This window comes from Phycodurus eques, chromosome 17, assembly GCF_024500275.1.
Source record: "Phycodurus eques isolate BA_2022a chromosome 17, UOR_Pequ_1.1, whole genome shotgun sequence".
Taxonomy (NCBI): domain Eukaryota; kingdom Metazoa; phylum Chordata; class Actinopteri; order Syngnathiformes; family Syngnathidae; genus Phycodurus; species Phycodurus eques.
Window position 1 is genome coordinate 20,441,603 of NC_084541.1, and position 22,804 is coordinate 20,464,406.

Sequence of the window (22,804 nt, forward strand, 5' to 3'; positions counted from 1 at the left end):
CATGCCGCCGTTCGTACAGAGGCGGGTGTCAAGTTCACTGAGCAGCTCATCATGTTCAGCATCTGATCTTCACACTCACTGCTCATCAAGTGACCTATATCCCCACACATACGCACAGCAGCCCTGTGACACTAGACCCAATCACACACAACCCCAATTCCGATGACGTCGCTTCTCTGGGCCCGAGCTCATCTAAGATGAACTGATGCAAAGTGCAAAAGTGTTCTGTGGTCCGACGAGTCCACATTTCAAATTGTTTTTGGAAATTGTGGACGTCGTGTCCTCCGGGCCAACGAGGAAAAGAACCATCCGGACTGTTATGGACGCAAAGTTCAAAAGCCAGCATCTGTGATGGTCTGGGACTGTGTTAGTGCCAATGGCGTGGGTAACTTACACATCTGTGAAGGCACCATTAATGCTGAAAGGTACATAAAGGTTTTGGAGAAACATATGCTGCCATCCAAGCAACGTCTTTTTCATGGACGCCCCTGCTTATTTCAGCAAGACCATGCCAAACCACATTCTGCACGTGCTTCGTAGTAAAAGAGTGCGGGTACTAGACTGGCCTGCCTGCAGTCCAGACCTGTCTCCCATTGAAAATGCGTGGCGCATTATGAAGCGTCAAATACGACAACGGAGACCCCGGACTGTTGAGCAGCTGAAGCTGTACATCGAGCAAGAATGGGAAAGAATTCCACCTACAAAGCTTCAACAATTGGTGTCCTCAGTTCCCAAACGTTTATTGAATGTTGTTAAAAGAAAAGGGGATGTAACACAGTGGTAAACATGACCCTGTCCCAGCTTTTTTGGAACGTGTTGCAGCCATAAAATTTTAATCAGTTAATGATTATTTGCTAAAAACTATCACGTTTATCAGTTTGAACATTAAATATCTTGTCTTTGTAGTGTATTCAATGAAATATAGGTTGAACATGATTTGCAAATCATTGTATTCTGTTTTTATTTGTTTAACACAACGTCCCAACTTCATTGAAATTGTTTTTTTTATCCATGTCAAAAAAAGTTTTTTTTTTGCAATTGCATAAAAACTGCTCGACTACATGCCAACTACAAAACAAAAACCCTGATGCTCATGTATGTGAGACGCAATGCTGGACTTTGCATACATGATATAAAACACCATCTGCCAGAACCTGAGGCCATTCTTGCCCTACTAGCCTCCTTGCTTGATTTTCTTTCCCTCTTATTTCTCCAACATTGTGGTTACACATATTGTAGAGCCACAAATTGTTCAATAACTACAGAACGCACAAATGCAGCAGTGATCACATAATCAAATGCACATAACGGAATTACAAAACACAATAAAGGCTTGACACGATATTTCTTCCTCTCACAGACGCAATTAGGTTAATGAAGATGAATGTGGGGACAATGCTATTGACAACCACTGTCACTAATTGCAGCGCCTCTTTTCAAGGACGTAGTTGTGCGACCTAGAAGACAACTATGGGGTAGTCGTTACAGCTCACAACGGGATGTCACTTACAGTTAACGTCAGGATTTGACATTTGGATCATATGTACTGAGATGTAAATGTAGCGATAACTGAGAAAAAGAAATGTCAGCCCAAAGGAGAGCAAAGACGAGGCTGAGTAAAGCGGGGGCGGTCGGGTACAAGCTGAAAGGAGGTGGAAGGCCAGATCAGTGATCCAGAACAGTGAGCAGACAGAAGACACAAAAAGTCAACATACGTCAACTGTCACGCACAAACCAGATCAAAACCATCCCAAATTCCTAAAATGACAAACAAAAACATCTGCCAGCAGATCAGCCTGGATATTTAAAAAATAAAAATAAAGAAGGAACTCTTACCTGGGACGATGGAGACCGTGTCTCTCTCCCAGGAGACGACGCTGACGTACTCCTGCACGGCTGTGGGGATGAGGCACTTGAACACGGCGACGTTGCCCCGCATCGACCGCTGGTCCGCCACCCGCACCGTGTAGGGCTCCCTGAAAACTACACACACACACACACACACACACACACACACACGAATACGCAACACTTAATGGCTGGGTTACATAAAATTAGCGCACTATCAATACAGTGAGGCTCTATTGATAGAGTACTCGATCATATACATCTGTTGCACACGATTAAAATGGGGTAAAGTGACAAAATGTGCATTTCCTTTCGAAATCGATTTTAAAAAATTAAGAAATACACGTCAATCAGTAAACTCAAAGGAACTTTTTTTCAATGTTGCTGTAAAGTGAAAAGTAACATAATTCAAACTAAATGCACAATTAAACAAGGCCATGGAGGAAACAATTAAACAATGTTATAGGATGATAGATGCACTTTCCTCAATTACGACAGTCATCGGACTTGCGGCCGCATGTCTTGGACACTCGGGTGAAGAGGGGGCGGAGCGGTCAACCGATCACCAACTGGTGGTGTGTTGGCTCCGATGGTGGGGGAAGATGCCGGTCCGACGTGGCAGGCCCAAACGTATTGCGAGGGTCTGCTGGGAACGTCTGGCAGAATCCCCCGTCAGGAGGAGTTTCAACTCTCACCTCCGACAGAACTTTGCTCACGTTCCGGGGAAGGCGGGGGACATCGAGTCCGAGTGGTCCGTGTTCCGCGCCTCCATTGCTGAGGCGGCCGACTGGAGCTGTGGCCCAACTACAGGGGGAAATCGCACTCCTCAGCCTCCCTGGTAAGGTCTATTCAGGGGTGCTGGAGAGGAGGGTCCGTCGAGAAGTCGAATCTCAGATCCAGGAGGACCAGTGTGGTTTCGGTCCTGTCCGTGGAACAGCGGACCAGCTCTACACCCTCGGCAGCGTCCTCGAGGGTGCATGGGAGTTCGCCCAACCAGTCTCCATGTGTTTCTCACTGGAGCAGTTCGTGAAGCGGCTGGGATGAGAATCAGCACCTCCAAATCTGAGCCCGTGGTCCTCAGTCGGAAAAGGGTGGCGTGCCCTCTCCGGGTCGGGGATGAGATCCTGCCCCGAGTGGAGGAGTTCAAGTATCTTGGGGTCTTGTTCACGAGTGAGGGGAAAAATGGAACGGGAGATCGACAGACGGAGCGGTGCGGCGTCTGCAGTGATGCGGACTTTGTATCGGTCCGTTGTGGTGAAGAAGGAGCTAAGCCGAAGGTGTTCCGGGCACGTCCCACCATGGGGAGACCCCGGGGAAGACCCAGGACATGCCGGAGAGACTACGTCTTTCGACTGGCCCGGGAACGCCTCGGGATCCCCCCCCGGAAGAGCTGGATGAAGTGGCTGGGGAGAGGGAAGTCTGGGCGTCCCTGCTGGAGCTACTGCCCCCGCGACCTGGCCTCGGATAAGCGGGAGAAAATGGATGGATGGATGGATGGATGGCGGTCTAATCCTGTGTATGTGCTCTGCGTTAATAGAGCTGGCCTGCATTAGACAAGACCATCACGGGTTGTTGTTTTCCAGCAGTGCCATGTTATGATTATGAATAAGCAATCATTTTTGTTCAGAACGTTCTAAGGATGACCAATTCAAAACAAAAACAATTATATCAGTTATTGTGAGGTGTGTTCCCGCCACTGTCGAATGAGCAGGAGTTCATTAGCAAAACGGAAAAAAAAATATTGGGTCTAGCGAAAGGTTGCTAAGGAACTGCTGTTGGAATAGTTCACCTTGTAACGGACAGCATCAGGATGAATGACTTCAAGTTTGTTTTGGTTGCAAGTATGAGCCCCGGCCCGCCCCCGCCCCCGCCCCCGCTTCCCAAAATGTCAACCCGCTCGCGAGATTGCCGGGCCCGACAGAGGCGTCCGGCTGCAGGATGTCGGGTCCACGCTAATCCCTCGTCTCCTGCAGCCCGGCTTTTGGGTCACGCGGGAATGCAGGCGAAACCCGGCCGGCACGGAGCTCAGGGTCCTGGCTCAAATCCGCAACTTGGCGCTAGTATTAGTATTAGAATGAATATGAGTATTAGTTGCGGTTGGTGTTGGGAGGCAGAATACGAAAGCAGATGTTGACGACAGGAGGGAAGGGGGAGGGAACGAGTGGCCTGAATGAACCACAGAGAACAGACGCAGCGCGGCTACGTTATCATCCAGATTTACTCTGCCGGGGATTTGAGGTTACAATTTGTTTCGTAATTTCACTCTCTCCTTCGTGCACCTCGACTCGGTCTACGGCCGGAAGACTGCAACCTCCAAATGTGCTATTTTACAAAGGATGAGGTCTGGCTTATTAAAGCGGCATCACACAGTCTAATCAATGAAAAGCACCAATTAGGGTCGTTAATGAGAGATAATTAAAGAAGTGCGCTGTGGCTATATTTAGTATGACACAGGAGGGCGGTTTGGAGAACGTGGGTGGAGAGGAAGGATAGAACAGCAGCAGCACGGGCAGCTTCTGGTCAGATTTTCCAAAAATAAACAATTTCCCATCTCTGCTCATTGAATCACTCGCTGTGACGCCCAATACAAAGGAGTCGTTTTTGCAAACACAATGCATGACAGGCCACTCAAATCTGTCGTTTTAATCCAAGTTGAATACTTGAAGCAGCACGACTGACAGGTTATATCACGATACAGTGGACCCCGCTATTCGTGGGGGACCGAACCGGGCTGGACCGCGAATAGCGAAACTCTGTGGATAACATTATAATTGCATAGAATTTGTATGTTTTAGTTTTGGTTTTTTGGGTTTTGGTTGGTTTTTTTTTTAAACCCAAAACAATCTCGAATAAATTGAGATAATCTGCCGCTCTGCGCCTTTGGGGTTGTTTCACCCCAAAAAAGAAAAAACAAAAGAACAAAAAAGACCACCAAAAAAAAAAAAAAACGTGAAAACAAATGGAAAGAAATTGGGAAAAAGAATGTTAAAGAAAATGTGTATTTGTATTTATTTTTTTAATATCCACACATGAATCCGCGGGTGCCAAACCGTGAGTGTAACGTGATGTGGTTCAGCCAAATAGGTGTGCCTGAGCTGGCTCCGTTTTGTATGTTCTCGGTCGGCTTCAGACGGACTATTTTTGGGGCTGGTGATCTGTGTGTGAGCTGGCCTTCGTTTCAACTGCCAATCACATCTGGGCGCAGTCTCATTTTGACCTTTGGGTGCTTTTTCCCTTCCATCATGCAGATTCTAGGATACTTTGTTTTATGACTCACCACCACCAACTCACCAGCTTTGATGCGGATGTTGGGGCTGCGGATCTTGCCCGCCTGGTTCTCGGCAGTGCAGAAGTAGTCGTTGTCATGGATGTAGCTGTTGTAGGCGGAGGGCGAGAAGGGATACAGCTGCAAGGTGCCGTTGGCGTACACGTGACGGATGTGGGGCACGTCGTAGATGTCGTCGCCAGTGGCCAGGTACCAGCGTAGAATGGCGCTGGGGGTGCCCCCTGCTGGACAGGGTAGGGACACCCCCACCGAGCTGGAGTAGGTTACCCTCTGTAGCGAGGCGTTCACAAAGTACAGCCTGGTCGAGGCCGCATCCTCACTGTGTACTGCGGGGACAAACGGACAAACACGACGTCAGGCCGAGGCGCGGGCGATAACGACGCCGCATTTCCAGGTCGGGAGTGTCCTACAAATCTATTGCGAAATCATCATCGCAAATGCATTTCAAATGTTCAGCGGCAAACATCGGTCATGTGATGCAGAAAGCCAGGGATTTGGGCTAAAGCCTGCGGTGAAGAAGGTGGATGGGCGGGGGGGGGGGGGGGGAGCCCGCTACCTCCGTCCGGTTGTACGCCAACGCAAACAAAGAGGAAGCGAGACAACACTGATGAAGGTTATGTGATTGGAATTTCTATGCCAGACGCAGATTTAAGTCTTTTTAATCTCCTTACATATTTAACACACACACACACACACACACACACACACAGACATACAGGAATACTCCTCGTTGGCACTCAGATTAAACACAGAGAGAAAGAAAAGTGCGGGGAAGATGGAGAAAGGTCAGGAAAATTTGGGCTCATGGTGTAAAGATTAGATGCAAATTAGGAGGGTGGACATATGATTGCCCTGCTATATGTTTATACTTTTGTATGGTGACTGCATTATATTAGTATGTTTCTATAATGTTTACTTACAGTAATTCAATCAATCCATTTTGTTGTTTTTGTTTTTGCATCCTTACTCATGGCAGAAAATCCAATGCTGACAAAATCGCCACATACGGCTTATTTTGTACGCGACAATAAAATCAATATATTCTTACAGTATAGTGCAGTTAATATAGTATAACCGTGCTTTTATACCAGACCCTTTCATCTATTCTGGATACATAAAAGTCTGTCTGTACGAGATTAATGTGAGGAACATAAAAGTTGAAGGTAGTTGCCGTAAAAACGTCCGCCGGGTTATGATTTAACCCAAATAAGTCCATGAAAGCTAAAAATGGATGTAGTATAAGGAAATGGGTTAAACACCTGCTCAACGCAAGTGACGCTTGTAGATCAACACTGTCACTACGCTGGAACCGAAGGAGAACCCACAGCTAACTTTTGCGTCTGGGGGCTAAATTATAAAACAACCAACATTGAAAGTGCAAGCGCACATATAAGGCGCGAGAGTGCCCCTAAGCTTGAGATTGATAAAGCTGTACGGAATGTTACAGATGGTATATGAAAAGTGACGGGCAGTCCAGTGGTGAGCTGAAAAATCCAGGTCAGACTCCCTCCCCGCTGCAGATTACTGATAATGGCCCCTGAGCATAAAGCCATATTAAAGATTGCAATATCTATAATCTCCCAATGGGGGGACAGGACTAAAGTGGAGGAGTGCGGGGGTCACCCGGAGCGATTGGGGGAGGAGTGGGCTCCGACGGTAGATTTTACGCCCCGGGGGCCCCACGAGGCCGGTGAGCGCCGGGGAAAGAAAACAGGATCAGAGCGAACTCCCAGCGCTCGGCCCGTCGAAATCGGGCGACGCAAACGAAGCGCTCGCCAGTCACGTGCACTACACTCGAACAAAACTAAAGTCGTTGCGTCGCGCTGGGAGGAGGCAGTGTCATGTCACTGGGCACTTCGAGAGAGAAGAAAAAACAAAACAAACAAACAAAAAAAAAACAGCAAAATTCTGATCCTTATTGTCACTTACGTGCACATTTTGCCAAAGTGTCTCAGATGCATGCAAAAACTAGCATATCAAATGTTTAAAGTGCTTGGCGGCGAAACACAATTACACAATGTGAAAGTGTGAACAGCAGCCGAAACGCCCGGGGAGCATTTCGGGGTATCAGCGTCTTGCTCAAGGACACCACAGCCGTGAGTCCGGGGGATGTTGGCGGATGGTCCGGTAGGGGTCTTGAACCCAAAGACCTGACCCAAAGAGAATGTCTCGCAGCGCATCGATGAAGAAAGGAACTATAATCAGCACCAAACTGGCCAACTTCCAAACATGTCCACCTCCTGCATGTACGTACCTGATTTTCGTCACCTTTGGATGGTCTAAGTTTAAAAAAAAAAAAATTAAAAAATTAGGACAAGGCGCCAAAATGTAATGGTGTCCTTCCTTGGCCTATGTCCCACCCCTCCACAAAGTTTTGAGGATTTTTTGGTGTAACTTTTCTCACAAACAAAGAGAAGTGGAAGAAAATGTTAACTGGTAAAAACAATGACTATTCCATACTACACACAAAGTGCTTCTGTTCTTTTCGGAGACAAAATGCGTCTCATTTTTGCAGCATTTGGAAGTGGAACTCAGGAGGCGTCGTCGACCTTTTTTCAAGCGCCGTCCGGGACGAAGCACAGTTCGCTACGGTACCGCACGGGCTGCCAAACGCCGCAGTCGCTATTTTATACGTCCTGCCAGGGCGCCGCATCGATATGTAAGTCGTCGAGGTAGAAGTCATAACCTATGCAAGATTTCATCATGCATAATGCAGCCGACCTACGCCTCACCAGGATGCGCGTGCCCGCGAGCGCGCACGACGCTCTCGCAGCCGCAACAAGGACGAGGTGCTAAACAAATCCCAGAGCCGCCGATGTTTCAACGTACATGCGTTTTCGCGCCCGTGTGCCCAACACAAGGTGGAACAATGCGTGTTCCTCCGCTATTTGCAGCCCCGATCGATTTGACAGCATTCTTCTTTGCGTTTACGCTTTACACGATCAGGATTTTTGGCGCCGATCAGAGAGTTTAAAAAACAAATATACTGTGCACGATGGTAACAAGGACTAAATGTCTTTTGCGGAGCCGATCAATGACGTCATTGATCGGATCGGTGAATGTTGACATTAAAGCCGATCAGCATAGAATGTTAATTATCGGGCCGATACCGATCAGCGTGATAAAATTGGTGTAAAGTCTAACTTGCTTTTGCTGATGAAAATGACAGGAGGGCGAAGGCACGACTCCGCCTGATGGAGACGTTTCATTCTCATGCAATTCCGCTGTCCTTCTGTATTCCTGGTATGTGCCACACGATTGGGAAACATTTACAAATCACGTTTTAGCCGTAGCGATGAGGCAAGTGGCCGCCACCCCGCCCAAAAAGAACAAAAATTGGAAGGGGCACTTCAAAGGCCTCTAAAATCCTCCATAACATAAATTCGGGGGAAAACAATTGATTACTAAAGTACATCACCTATTCTACGACCCACACTGTTCTTCTTAGCCAAACAATTTGCACGATTTAGGTGGTGTTTTTTTTTTTAGGGCAAGTGATACCATTCGATACATCAAGGTAATTTTGACACTCAGAGTACCTGCTGGGATTTTAGCCCGTGCCATCTTTTTTATTTTCAACTAAAACTTGTCAGCCAATCAGCTGAGGCCTTCCCCGAGTTGCAGACAAAACTAAAGTGTTGAGGAGAAATGTTGAAAATGAATAGGGAGGTGACATTGACTGACTAGTAGCATGTGATTGGCTGACAGATTGGCTGGCTAGTGGCACGTGATTGGCTGACAGATTGGCTGGCTAGTGGGACGCGATTGGTTGACAAGTGACAGAAGAAACGGCACGTTGTGACACGCCATAATATATGTGCCGTAGTCTGCCTGAATGTAGTTGAACTTCCCACTGATGACTGCATGTTCGTCATTAGATCGCCAATTAGTTGACAGGGAATCAACACTTCCTCCACTTACAGCCACGACGTGGACGCGATTGTGCTTCAAGACATGATCAATCAACAATCAGTTCCGCATAATCAACTGATATTCTCAATCTTAACTCGCAATTAATCAATGAGTCCATTGTTATTTCCATCCCTGATTTACATAACACCGAGGGGTATCGTTGAGATTTGATGCCCGCTGTTCCCATATTTATCAAGGGAAAATGTCCGACATCTACCACACACGTATGCAGACCTCAGAATCTGCCCTGATCATCCATCCATCCATCCATTTTCTGAGCCGCTTCTCCTCGGGCGTGCCGGAGCCCATCCCAGCTGTCGTCGGGCAGGAGGCGGGGTACGCCCTGAACCGGTCGCCAGCCCATCGCAGGGCACATACGAACAAACAACCATTCGCACTCACATTCACACCTACGGGCAATTTAGAGTCTCCAAGTCATGCATGTTTTGGGGATGTGGGAGGAAACCGGAGTTCCCGGAGAAAACACACGCAGGCACGGGAAGAACATGCAAACTCCACACAGGCGGGGCCGGGGATTGAACCCGGGTCCTCAGAACTGTGAGGCTGGCGCTCTAACCGGTCGGCCGCCGTGCCCCGATCAAATTCGCCAAAATCACGTTAGACCAGCGGTCTAGCTATTGTGCCGAAATTAGGCGCGGCCAAGATACGCCACTTCGCGCACGCCGCCGCAGGCGCGTCGACTGCGAAAACCGAGCCCACAACGTTCAATGTCGAATCGCCAACTTCTGGCCTGGCATGCACGAGTCAGCATTTTCAGTTGTTTTTTTTTGCCTGTCTCAGCAAATTGGATTAGTTTGATGACAGTGTCATCTGTTCATTAAAATTCCAAAATGCAAAAACATTTTGCTCCACCTCAATTCTGCCCGCAAAGCCATGTTGGGAGCAAACTTCTAAAGTTGTGGTTTTGATAAAAAGGGAGCAAGAATATAGATGAAGTGGAAAACTGAAGCAGAGGAGGGCAAAGTGGGCACAGACTGTTAGAAAAGGTGTGAATTGAATATTGGCGGATGTCATTTCGATAAAGGTGGGTGTAAGCTTGTAGCTAATCCTCAGGGGTCTTGTGTAAGTAGGTGGAGGCTGGGAGGGGGCGCCGGCCGGGGTTACATCTCATCAACGGCGGGACATCGCAGATCCCACCTACCGCCTTCCTGCACACCCCGTCCCCAACAATCTGCTCCGCCCCCCACCACCAACATTGGCCACCCCCGCCTGAGCTGTGTCAGTAAAAAAAAAAAAAAAAAAAAAAAAAAAAAAAAGGTGTGCTACTTCAGCGGTCCCGTGGGACCTGCTCCCCCCCTCACATCAAAGCAGTCAGTTTCTCTCCTAATGTGAATATCAAATCTGTGGCTCACAAGTCCCGGCACAGTCTGCATAAACGGCCCCTCCCCCCAGCCTTTAATTCTGCCTAGTGATGAGGCAAAGAGAGGGAGGGGAGTTGCTGCCAGAGGAGGAAACGGCGGCGGCGGGAGGGAGCGACGGAGATGAGCAAAAACAACCACTTGCTTCACACATTTGAATTTTGCCGAATGCATCTCGCCCCCTAAAAAAATAAATAAATACGCACGCCCCTTAAAATGTCTGAGCTCCGCCTCAGTTTGACAAGTTCAGATGGACAGTTCGTTGGACTCGCGACCAATAACGAGCTCGGATGCCTGCAGCGACGCTCGTCGACGTCTCAAGTTGAGCAAAAGTGCCGCAATGAATTTTGGGGTTGCCTTCACACGCCAACTCAGTGAGGGTCGCTGATTAGCAACAGGATGCATCAGTAACAGTATTTCCGCGGGGTGGAAATGCAACATTGGTACGCGAGTCACAATCCCCAATCTTATTTTGAAGTAGTTGTTTTGTTTAGTTTTCTTAAACATACGATTTGAGTAGTGGAAATGTCGAGCTGCCTTAATAACGCCCTTTGCAGCTTTAATTGCGCAGCCGCGCAAAGACGGCGCTGGGAATTGGACCGCGGCGAGGGAGGGCGAATTAAGCATATTTCTATTTGTGGAGGCTGAGCTGCGTACGGGGGACACGCCGATGTGCCAGGCTGAAGGATCACCTTATTGCTTCGCGAGCGTGGAATTCTCTTCTTTTCTTTTTTGCTTCGACTTGCACCGGCTGACGGTTTCTTCATGGGCGCCTGAAAAGAAGGCCCGCGCGGAGCAGGCCGCTTTGCATCGAACGGGCTCCGTTTCCTCCTCGCGCGCATTTGCACGCAACAGCGAACGCAACGCAACACAACTCGGGGGTTTTGGAGAATATTTCTAATTGGTCGAAAATGACCGCCATTGTGCTTGAGCGCACGAGCCCTTCTAACCAATTGTCTCGAATTACACTGCACACTTCCCCCTTTTTTGTGACACTCTAGTCTCTTTTTTTTTGCACTTGAACGCACCACGAAAGGCATAAAGCCACTCGCATTTGACTTTGTGCATGCATAAGAAGTGTGTTTGTGTTTACAACAAGCAAAACAAGGATGTCCCCGTTCTCTTCGGCGCGCCCTCGCGCACGCGACACGCACGCGCAGGCGCGCGTCTGGGGGTCCAGGTGCACCATTAGTGAGGAACAGCAGCGGCCAAGTCTGCAATCTGGCCCCCTTCCCTCATTTGCGTAAATTCACGTGCACAAGCAGGACACGGTGACTTCATTAATTCCTCCTTAAAATGGATCAACTGATTAAGGGGGGGGGGGGATGAAAACGAAAGGTCATTGGGCAGGAAACGGGGGCGTCAATAATTGTGGAGACAACTCGAAGAAATATGCGATTTGTGTGTTTGTTTTGCTTAGAAAGCAGACGTGTAACTTCCAGGTTTGCATTTCGAGGCCCTGACGTGGAGACGCTGCTCGATCTGTGCAATTTTCGATGCAGATGTGTCCACATTGCAAAGCACTTGAAGAGCGAACGATCAACTTGGTCAGGGATTTGCTTCAGAGGGAAGGGGAATTGTTGTGTGTGTGTGTGTGTGTGTGTGTGTGTGTGTGTGTCCCCCAAATCAACCACGTCGTCCTTTGCATTTCTGGCTCAATTTCCACGCTGGAACGTCAAAGCGGCTAATTGCAGCAATTAGGGCCTTTCTGCGGCTTTATCCCGATTTCACCCAAAAAGGGCCGTTGTCAGGGAAATGCCCTTTGTTCAACATCGAATTACTAATAGAGACAAATTGGCACTAAGCGCCGAAAAGATCGCGACGGAAATGAAAACTGCTTTTGTGGACGCGGCCTGATCGCAACGGCTGCAATTAGCGACATGTGCACAATGAGTTGAAAATCCATTTTTCCTCGTGGAAACTTTGAAGAGTGCAAGATTGGCGGTGAATCGTTTGCGAGACGCACGCGGGGTCGATTGAAGGCTTCGCGTCATTTGCACGTTTTCCACCTCTCGCTGCATTTGCGCCTGGTTCTCGCCATTCAGCCATTTTACATATTCATAACTGCTAATGCGAAAAACAATCCGGGCGTCACGGGGCCCGAGCTCCAAAAGCACGCCGCTCGCATAAAACGAAACAAAAACAGCCTCACTTTGTCCACAACATGCGCGCTGTGAGCCGTCCTTGACATGACAACAAAACAAAAACGGCAAAAAAAAGCGTAATGTTTGCGTCTGAATTCGAACGCGCGGAAGCCTCCGATCTCCAATGCATTCCAAACACTTTCCCCCGACGGTCGCCCTTGAATCAAGTTGCAAACTGTCACACTGGCTGTAAAACGCCGATTTTGCTTTGCTCTTACCTTCTTGCAGAGAGTACAGCAGGAGTAAAGTTACAAGCCACATGCCATAAAGAGCAGGTATATTTTGGGGAGATATTTGCAATCCAGGCAAGCGTGAGGCGCAGTCTTCTTCTTCTGCTGCTGCTGCTGCTGCTGCTTCTTCTTCTTCTTCTTCTTCTTCTTTTTCTTATTTCTTCTGGGGCCAGGTGGGTCTCCGTGCCGGACTGGCGACTGTGCTCCCCGGAGGTCTCTCCAGCCCTGCCGCCCCACCAAGAACGGATGGCAAAGGAGAAGCGCCTCAGCCCCGCCCACGTCCCTCCTCTTCGGCAACAAATCCAACGCGCAGCAGAGCGCGCGGACCCGCTGTGCTCGAGGGGGTTCACGGGGACCACCTGACCAGCCGTGCCCCGAAAACTTGCGGACTTCATGGATCACTTGGCGCCCACCTCTTGCGCGAGGTTCACCAAGACCACACGCGATGGCTTTTTCTTTTTTTTTGCTACTCTTGCCACGATTTGGGATTTGCATTTCATGACGCCACAATCGTCTTTGTCTACATGTGCGGTGAAAATGGAGCACGCGCCGCTCCTGTGCGCGTGCGTGGAGCCCAAAATAACAACAGCAGGTAAAACAAACCTGGGACTTTTTCTGGTTTCGTTTTGAAAAAACGAAGAAAATTGAACGTTTGCTGCTTTTTGTTCATGGTTGTTTTGTTTTGTTTTTTTTAAAGTGTAATGTAGGTTTAAAGTGGGATTATGATGCCTTTTCAATTACTGACCATGAATTTTTATTCCATTGAGACAATTTTCAAACAGAAAATAGGAACCCAAACGTGAAAATACATTTGCTTAACGAGGTTATTATTGTTCACATCATTGTGTATGTATCTAGCTGTGGGAAAAGATCCTATTCAGCTCCAAAACCTATGATTGATTTACTGCAAATAATGTATCTTTGTTCATCCATCTATGCCAATGACGTATAGTGACATTCAGAACAGCTACATTTTCTTCCACTAGATGGCAGAATGTACATTTAACCTGCTAGTATTTATAAAATTACAATCATAGCTAGGTGTTCAAATAAACAGGCCCAAATTTCACCCTGTTAAGAAAATGTGTGACTATATTATCATCATTTCAGTAAGTGCATTATAAAGTAAACTTTTTTTTGAACAGTTTGTTTGAGTCACTGATGTCCCGCGAGATTTTGGTCATGTAAAGTCTGTGCCTTACTGACTCATGAAAGGTTGGGAAACATGGCGTTAAACTACGTAAACCGTTTGGCACGCAGCTGCTGGTGGCAGACATTTAGAACACTGCTGACATCTGCTGGCCGAACACGTACATGCACCTGGACCCACGTTTCAACAATGTACACAACAATAATGTAACGTACTGGTACTGGGTTATATATTAGAGACAGTAATACTGGATACTCTAAATGCTAACCGGTTATGACATAGATCAACTTTATTATATCAAATGTCTGACATGTGGTTGGTGTTGGTCTTTTAGAATTCCGGGGTCCCTGAAGTCACATGACGCAGGCGTGAGAGTGGCCTGTGATTGGTGGAGAAGAAGGAACACTAAAAGTGTATGTCTACATGCTATGCTAGGCTAACAATAGTGCCATTAGCCTTGGCTTTCATTTCTCGTTGGGTATTCTACGGTAAGTAAAATAAAATTAAGTCCAAGTTATGAACTTCATCCAACAATGAAGTTCCATCGAGTATTTAAAGCTATCATAAATTGTTTTTCTTACCAGTAGGTGCGAATTGCTGTCAATGAATCGACTATATATAAACTGACAAAAGACGCTAACAGGAAGTTGAGTGAAAGCTAATTGGACGATACCAAGTGCTGACAGTGTCGAGGGGGGTTCAGCTTCACCTGTACTGGATGACGTCATGCTGTGAGTCCCGACCACCGTTATGTGAAATCATTCAATGCAAAAATGTATTTTCAATATTATTACTATTATTTCAGGGCACTATTTTCTTTGTATTTATTTCACTCAACTCAACTTTATTTATAGAACCTTTTGGGAAAATAACTGCAGCTGTAACAAAGATATTGCTCAAACTGTGCATGCATTACATTGATTTACAATAATAAATATACTTTTTAGGAAGAAAAACTCAAGTACATCGTTTTTTTTTTTAAATATGATCTTATTGTATTTGAGTGTTGGTCATTATGGTGGTACTTGGAGAGCCTTTGTACGTTTGAGGAGGTACTTTGTGTAAAAATCTGAGAACCACAGAGCGATCGTACCTTGACAAAACGAGCAAGACGGCATATTTTGCTCCAAACTTTATTTCGTTGAGTTTCAGTAATAAACAGGTCAAGAGCTGATCTACAGGGAGAACTTGTCAAGGCAGGGACGTCACCCGGGGGCGAGCCGGAGCCAGAGTATTTGTGTACAGCGATGGAGAATGACAAGGTAAGATTGCAGACTGCAGATTCTGATCAAGTACAGGAGTCCAAACCCACAAGACGCTCCTCCGTGGGTGCGCTCTATTCTCCCTGCATTCCAAACATCCTGATCCAGAACATATTCAAGTGTATCGCTTGCAATATCATTACAGTGACGCAGAGGATCAGTCTAACAATTGTTAAAGTCGGAGCATGCATTTATTTGTGATTTTGCATAGAACTGGAACTAGTGATGATGATACCGCCCTCGCCATCAGAATCTCAACAATCTTCAGTGACACGATTTTGTCAAGTCAATCCTTGCACTTGTTCAATGAGTTCATGTACAAGACAACATCTGATAGCCCTGCAGCAAAATCATTCTTCAGCCAAATTGACTCATTCGTCTTCCAAAACGATCTCCTTGGGTTTGCACAAATTGAGGTTAGTTGCACTTGCTAATTCAGAATTCATTTTGAAGTCACTGCGCACTTTTCTGCAATATCACTCTTTCAAGTGTTCAAATGAACAAAACTAGAAGTTATTCATTTGAACCAATACATTGACACACCTGATATGAAACCCACCCTTTATTATAATATTGCTTTCCACCGGCGGTTAAAGAATGGAGGCACATTATAATGAGTAATATCAACATAAGAAATCCCGCTCCAGTATGCTGGCATGTACATTCACCTTTGAGTCGATCGCCAGCATCTGCGCCGCACTCCAGAGGTCATCGGTTTCAACATATAATACAAAATTCGGTGCACATTCGTCATACAGTCAGTCGCAAGAGCACTCTACCCAGCGTGCAAGATGAGACCCGCTCACGTGGTCACGGACGTTCACCTTCATTCACAGGACAAAGCATCTTTTTTTTTTTTTTTTCTCTCTCTCTCTTCAAAATAAAGTAACTTGTAAAACTACCATCTGCATGGAATACTACAGATTAACTAGGGCGTGTCACAGACAATGCATAGCCGTAGGAATACAGAAGAATATGGTTTGTAGTATATTAGTTATTACATAACCTCCCAGAGCTAGAGCTATTACTTCCACTGTAATAGAATATATACTGTATGCCCCAAACACACACACTATTGTTGTTGTGTGCGTTTTTTTTAAGCATTCTAAATGCTGACTCATGTCACATGCATGAATTGCATGAGTTATTTTTTCATAAAAGCAGCAACACTGGTAAGACATTCATAAGGGTTGGAGGGGTTGTCGAGTTGTAGTGAGAAGCTTATGACGTTATCCCTCCCTTTGTAATTTTTGCATGTGCTGTGTCCGTCACTTTTGGAGGAACTCGGTCGGTGGTGTAACGGCAGGCGCCTCTTTTACATCAAGCGAAGAAAAAAAGCAGAGTGGGCCCTCCCGTTTGTTTCAAGGTCAATTTTAAATGTCTGTGCCATACTGAGATTTCCAAAACAATGATTTTGTGTTATTATACAAAACCTTATGAGAGGAGGATTCAACCCAGCTACAACTACATGTTGTGAATAAAAAAAAAAAACATTGTTTTTTTTTAAATCATTTGAAACTGAAGTATAACTTCTAATCCACAAAAACAGTGCCTATGCTGTGTCATCACACAGTAAAAGACTCGTTAAACTACCACGCTCGCCTTTGAATCGTAAGCCTTCACAATTAAATGACTTGCCATGTAAACAAATGTCACTTTACCAATGATGATGATGAGTAAAGCCACGTGTTTATCATAAGCGACCGAAAACCTTGGACATATTTTGACTTTGACAAATTAAAGGAAGTCTAAATATTGAAGAGAAGTGTCTTTGGTTGCGTTTTGCAGGCGTAAAAGTGTGCACATTTGACAAAGCAGCTAAAATCTTAGATCCTATGTATTGCATGTACATTTGAAAAACAGAGGCAGCCACGCACTTTTTTGTTTGTTTTTTGTTTGTTGAAACATAGCGTACTTTGTACAGTACAATTCTGCAATGAAGGCTTATGAATATGAGCACTCGCCTGCGGTTTCAAATGCATGCGCCTCCTCATTTCTGTTTGGGAGGTTTGGGTTTTGAATCCACTTTAGATCCTGAGAGGCCATTTTCTGTGTTGTCGATCCCCGACGAAGTTACAAGGCACTCCTTACTGCTCGGGGGTCGGAGGAGCGGGGTTGTGGGGGTAAAGGGTTGCAGAAGAAGAACAGACACGAAGAGCATCTCAAACATCAGGCTCTGAAGTCAACATTGCGCTCATCACGTGAATTGTCAGCCAAAAATGATGAATGGCAAAGTGTCAAAATGGCAAACTCACTTTTTCTCCTCGAGCTTGGCGAGAACAAAGAGAGTGAAGTTCTTCAGCAGCATGAAGCCCATGAGCAGGGCGATGGCTCCGCCCACAGCAGAGGCTATGATGATCGTCAGCGTGTTGTCCACTTCCCTCACTGCAGTAGAAAACTGAAGAGTCACTGCCCACAATACGGCGCATGCAAAGGCCATAATGCATCATGGGGGAATCACTAATTCCATGTCACCGTGACGTTCCTGGGAGAAAATATGTACTTAAACTACAGTTGCTTTTGTAAATTCCTTCCGTCCATTTTCTGTGCCGCTTCTCCTCACTCGGGTCGCGGGCGTGCTGGAGCCCAACCCAGCTAACTTCGAGCGAGAGGCGGGGTACACCCTGAACTGGTCGCCAGCCAATCGCAAGGCACATAGAATTCCTGTGATTGAAATTTGAGTTCAATTTGAAAAATAGCCTCAAAAACTCCGATTTCTTTTTTTTTTTTTTTTTTTTTTTTTTTCTCATAACACTTCCTCATTCTAAGGTTGTTAGCTTGTCATTGGCTCTCTCTGGTCATGTGCCAGTCTGCCGTAGTCTTAAACATGACACAATTTTCAATACATGAGCTCAAAGCGCCATCTCGTGGTACCATCTATTAGTTTGTATAAGAATTTGACAAGCTTGGACACTTTTACACTTTTGAACACATAAAAGAACATGACTTTTGGACAGTTTCATCCTCATAACGTTTTTTTATGGAACATTCACTGAAGCGACTTTGTCTAACTCGTACAAATTTGTCATTGGGTCAACATGGTATGGTGGTTTTCCACGTATTGCACTGTACACATAGAATGCAACAAACAAATATTCAAATTATTTCAAAACTACGTATTGCACGTGTTTTGGCTGCCACATCTCCCTCTGGAAAGGTCTTTCTTTTTCATTTAAAATGGCTTACTTTAACCAGGATCCTTTGCTGTGCTGTGGCCAAAGGTAGAAGCGAAGCTTTGTGCCCGTCTCGATGCTGTAAAATGCATAAATCCACGCTGGCTGGGAACATCTGACTCCTCTCGAGCTAGCTACTAGCCGGCCAGCTCGTGAGTGTGTGCAATGCAACACCTCCTCAATAATAAGTACGCGCGTATGTATGAGAAAATAAGCATACGATGACTAGACCTTCCTCCCTTCGTTACCAGAAAAGAGTGACCCACTCACACTCGTCCACGACAATCAGTTTGAAGATGGCGCTGTGGTTCTTGTCCTTTTCTTTGGGGTTGCGTCCAAAGCAAGTGTACTGGCCTCCATCCTCGAAGGTGATGTTCCACAACAAGATGGAAATGTTGTTGTTCCGGTTCTTCCCCACAAATTCGAACCGCTCTTTATACATCTTCACCTTTGGCACCACCCCCTCGGACGGTATCACTGCGTCACACACCTGATGGCAACGAGCAAAGCCGTCAACCGTCCCAAAAGCGACACGAGTGAGAATCTCTCCGTCACGTGGAAGGGCTTACTCTTTGCATGGTGCCGTTGTCATTGAACTGCCATCTAAAGTAAAGGTTCTCAATGCCAATGCAGCTGGAATACGTGCAGGGCAACACGACTGTGCTGCCGTTGACGGCCTCCAAGAAGGGAATCTTGCCTACGGACATCTCCAAGGCCTGAGCAGACCTCACAACTGAAGAGCAACACAGAAGGATTGGCAACATTTATTAGGCACTTTTATGTATTTCTTTCTTACAAAAGATTGAAAAACAAAAAAAGAAACATCTTGTCATATATGTTTACATTGAGTGCACATTCCAAAAAAGACAACATGAAACCGGTAACATTTCATGTAAAGGCACGCCGAGCTGCACTCTGAGACGGCCGCAAGTGAGCGCGACGAACCGTTCTCTTCCTGGAGAGACGTGGGCCGGCGTGGAGCTACATTCAAATATTGCTGGCAGTTTGAAAACTTTTAGATTGTACCTTTAAATGAAACTGGATACTTTACCTCACAACCATGAGTATTAACGGTGGCCGTAGAAGAATCTGTTTTTCTTTTGTTCAATCCAAAACATAATGGGCCACCTAACATCTGGCTCTGTGACGCGTTTTGCAGCTGTCCTGTCCCTTCTTTCTCCACTCGTGTTTAATGCTTCCATCTAGTGTGTATTGTGCAAACTACATGCTGACAAAGCTCTGTGCAGAATTAGCACTCAAGTGCAGATGATGCAGACAAAACATAACTTAGCACGTGCTAAAAATAAAAGAGCGATGCATGCTTCTGGTGATGACCTTTGTGGTTTCACAATTTGCTCGGAACAGGATCAAGGTCAAAATGAGTTCAAGCATCATTGCGGCAAATAGGGAGAGAGAAGGAGGTCAGACGTGAGAGACCGTTATTGATTCCTTCACATCGCACCCTCGCTATCTCAGTTCGTCTCCTGGTATGGTGCATAGTGAGTTTGCAAAAATAGCGACAGTAAGCGCGTCGCGCCACTAACGGCCCTCCTCCGTTCGTACGCCTCGATTACACACGCGGCAATTTGCTGTCACCTTGTTGTGACCTTATGGACTAAAAACAGAGAATCAAGTGCACCAAATAAATCAAGAACGAGATGAGCAAATGCATACAGATTCTCCATTTCGTATTAGCAGGCGGGTCAGGCAAAAAAGAAATAAATACATACCGTCAATAAGAATGAGCAGGTTTCTAATATATATCAAGAGATTCCATAGATCCAATATGTTTATTGAACTTGATTTCTATGTCTTTACAAGTGCGCTGCACCCAAAGGTACCATTGCATGAAGTGTTTCTATGCACAATGTAAAGCTCATTGAAAAGAAATGAGATCATAATGTGCATTCATGCCTGATGGTTTTCGACGCTTTCCAAATCCCGCGGTCTGTCCTGGCCACATCCGTCCCGCACAACTTGAGAGTTCCAATTAGCAGCTAATTAGCGTCCATTTCAAAATCACCCGACGGTGACGCGAATGACGATAAGATCGATGCGCAAAGGTCAGGATGAGACAGCTCTACACGATCAAATAGACGTTACCAAGCAGTAGTGTGGCGATCAGCTCGAAGGCTGTGCGTGGAAGGCCCAGCCTCAGGGCATCAACCCAGACGCCGTGGACCTCCATGTCCGTGCACCAGCTGCAGGCCGAATGACTTCGAGATCCAAACCTGACTCGTGAGAATTTCCCACTCGGCCTCAATAGTTTCCTGGTTTCTATCTGGGAGCCGCTGAAGACAACACAAGACGACGTCAATGACTTGAAAGTAACTGAATATCTCAATGCAGCATCGCAATTAAAAGTTACAAAGTGTCCTCTGTGAAAATTCCAAAAGAAACCCGAGTGGCCGCTAAGTGGAAGTGGAAGCGTCAACACTGCCTACCTGCTCGCGTTCCCTCTGAGGCCCGCGGTTCGGCTCGGCGGCCGACTCTCCCCGCGCTGCACCGTCACGGCTGATTCAAGGAGAATCTGCAGGTCCTCCGCACTCTCACTGCAGCGGCTGCCACATTGCAGGCAGGAGCGAGAGACGATCGGCGAGGCGAGGCGAGGCGAGGCAGCCGGCCGGCCGGACGGAAGCGAGCGAGCGAGCGAACGCCGCCGCTGGAGACCCCCCGGAGCAGCTGACTCCTCCCCTGCTATCTTCCAACTTTTGCCTGTCCTCTAGCTACGCTGGCTGCGCGCCACCTCTCCCCCTCTCCATCACCTTCCCTTCCATCCTCCATTCAGTGCCAGCCCCCTCCCCCACGCGGCCCCTCTGCTGACTCGGGTATGCACGCAGGCACTTTTGTCAGAGTGTTTGTGATGAGCAGGGAAAAGTTCTGCAGTGCAGATTGGGCTCGTGTAATGCAGCCCCAGGGTCGAGCCGCATTCTCAAGGATGCATTATTTTCCTGATGCCACGTGTCTGGGCTGGCGAAGCTTTTCGTGCCTTCAGCGGACACGATCGCAAACGCGCCGCGTTGGGGGAAAACTCGTTACATGCAACGAGATTACGAAATCTATTTACAAAATTCAGGTCATTGCAATCCATTGCATTACTGGGAGAAAATGTCTACACTTGCTTTTGGAAGTTTCCATGATGACAATGTTAGCATCATTTTAAAAATAGCCACAAAAGCTTGGATTTTTTTCCCATATCACGTCGTCCTTCTCGCTCCGACGTTTGTGATTGGCTCTGTGTGGTCATGTGCCTTCCCGCTGTCCTCTCAAACATGACATATTTTTCCAAATATCATCTCAAAGAGCCACCTTGTGGTGCAATCTATTAGCATGTCTGAGATTTGAAAAAGGTTCAACCCACAGATACACTTTTGAACACGTACGTAAAAGAACATTGACTTTTGAATGGTTTCATCGAATGGAACATTTCACTTATATGAAGCGATATTCTATCGCTATATATATTATATATATAGCGATAGAATATTATATATATAGCGATAGAATATTAGGTCAACATGGTATCATGTTTTCCTACATGCTGCGTGTGTGTCTATATATATATATATATATATATATATATAGTATACACGTGATGTTTGCACGTCCCATCGGATGGTCGAAAGGTCAAAGGTCAACACTCTTACATGCAGTACACCACACAGTACAATTCTTCACCTTTAAAAGCAAGTGTGCAATTATTTCTCTTGTGTGCAATTATTTTTCTCGTCACATCATAGTAATGCTTTATTATGAATACTGTGCGTTTCTGAGTTAACGAGGTCAGCACGAGGCCGCAGGGCCGTGCCCATGATGAGTGCTCTTTTAGTGACCTCGAGAGGACACTAGCCTAAACCACATGTATGTGGTTTTCCTGTTCCCGTTTGTGTGTTTTAACCTGAAATTGTTTCTAGTGGAAAATGTGAAACTTCAACATGCACACTCTCACACACACACACAAAGACGCAATTGATTACCTTCCGATCGTAACTACACATCAAGTGATAGTTTTTATAATGAATTGGAGTTCATGATCAAAACTCAACTGCTTGTTCAGTACAAATTGCTAAAAAACAAAAACGAACTAAGAATCCTTTTAGCAAAGCATGATAGCATTGATTACAAGATAACTTTAAAAAACATTTAAAGTTACATTTTCCAGAGTTCAAATTTGAGATTAGAAGGCATTGCGAGAACACGCAAACGACCCCCACTCCCTCGGAAAGCACGGCGTTATCCGGCAGGAGCGCATTAACGGCCGGTTCGGAGGATGTGGGCGCGCGAGAGAGAGATAATGCGGCCGGTCCGCAGGCCGACCGCGCTCGGCCTCGGTGGACGCAGCAGCAGGAAGGAGGAAAGGCACTGTCTTGCTTTTGCGTGATAGGCTTCTGCTGCATACAGCGGGTCAAATCACAAGCTA

At 46.4% G+C, this 22,804-nt stretch overlaps 2 protein-coding genes and 1 long non-coding RNA gene across 6 annotated transcripts in view; 1 reads left to right on the forward strand and 2 right to left on the reverse strand.

Moving 5' to 3' along the window:
- LOC133415947 (cell adhesion molecule DSCAML1-like) overlaps window positions 1-12,959 on the reverse strand; it is a 50,828-nt gene extending 37,869 nt beyond the window's left edge. For 3 of the 4 annotated variants that reach the window (XM_061702504.1, XM_061702506.1, XM_061702507.1), the window contains exons 1-3: window positions 12,788-12,905; window positions 5,140-5,460; window positions 1,837-1,983 (exon numbers count right to left, since the gene is read on the reverse strand). In XM_061702504.1, the coding sequence (XP_061558488.1) occupies window positions 1,837-1,983; window positions 5,140-5,460; window positions 12,788-12,830 (511 nt within the window). In that variant the 5' untranslated portion in view covers window positions 12,831-12,905. Of the gene's footprint in view, window positions 1-1,836; window positions 1,984-5,139; window positions 5,461-12,787 lie in introns of all 4 variants that reach the window. The other variant, XM_061702505.1, reaches the window with a different exon arrangement.
- A 146-nt stretch (window positions 12,960-13,105) lies between these two features.
- On the forward strand, window positions 13,106-14,857 carry LOC133415948 (uncharacterized). Its single transcript, XR_009770195.1, has 3 exons — window positions 13,106-13,391; window positions 14,284-14,437; window positions 14,534-14,857. It is a non-coding gene; the product is annotated as an uncharacterized LOC133415948 (long non-coding RNA).
- A 1,898-nt stretch (window positions 14,858-16,755) lies between these two features.
- Window positions 16,756-20,931, reverse strand: scn4bb (sodium channel, voltage-gated, type IV, beta b). Its single transcript, XM_061702807.1, has 6 exons — window positions 20,829-20,931; window positions 20,488-20,675; window positions 18,954-19,117; window positions 18,655-18,874; window positions 17,467-17,596; window positions 16,756-17,301 (listed from the first exon to the last, which is right to left on the reverse strand). Exons 2-6 carry the CDS (start codon window positions 20,570-20,572, stop codon window positions 17,202-17,204), a joined length of 699 nt encoding a protein of 232 aa, XP_061558791.1. The 5' UTR covers window positions 20,573-20,675; window positions 20,829-20,931; the 3' UTR covers window positions 16,756-17,201.
- Window positions 20,932-22,804: the final 1,873 nt, after the last annotated feature.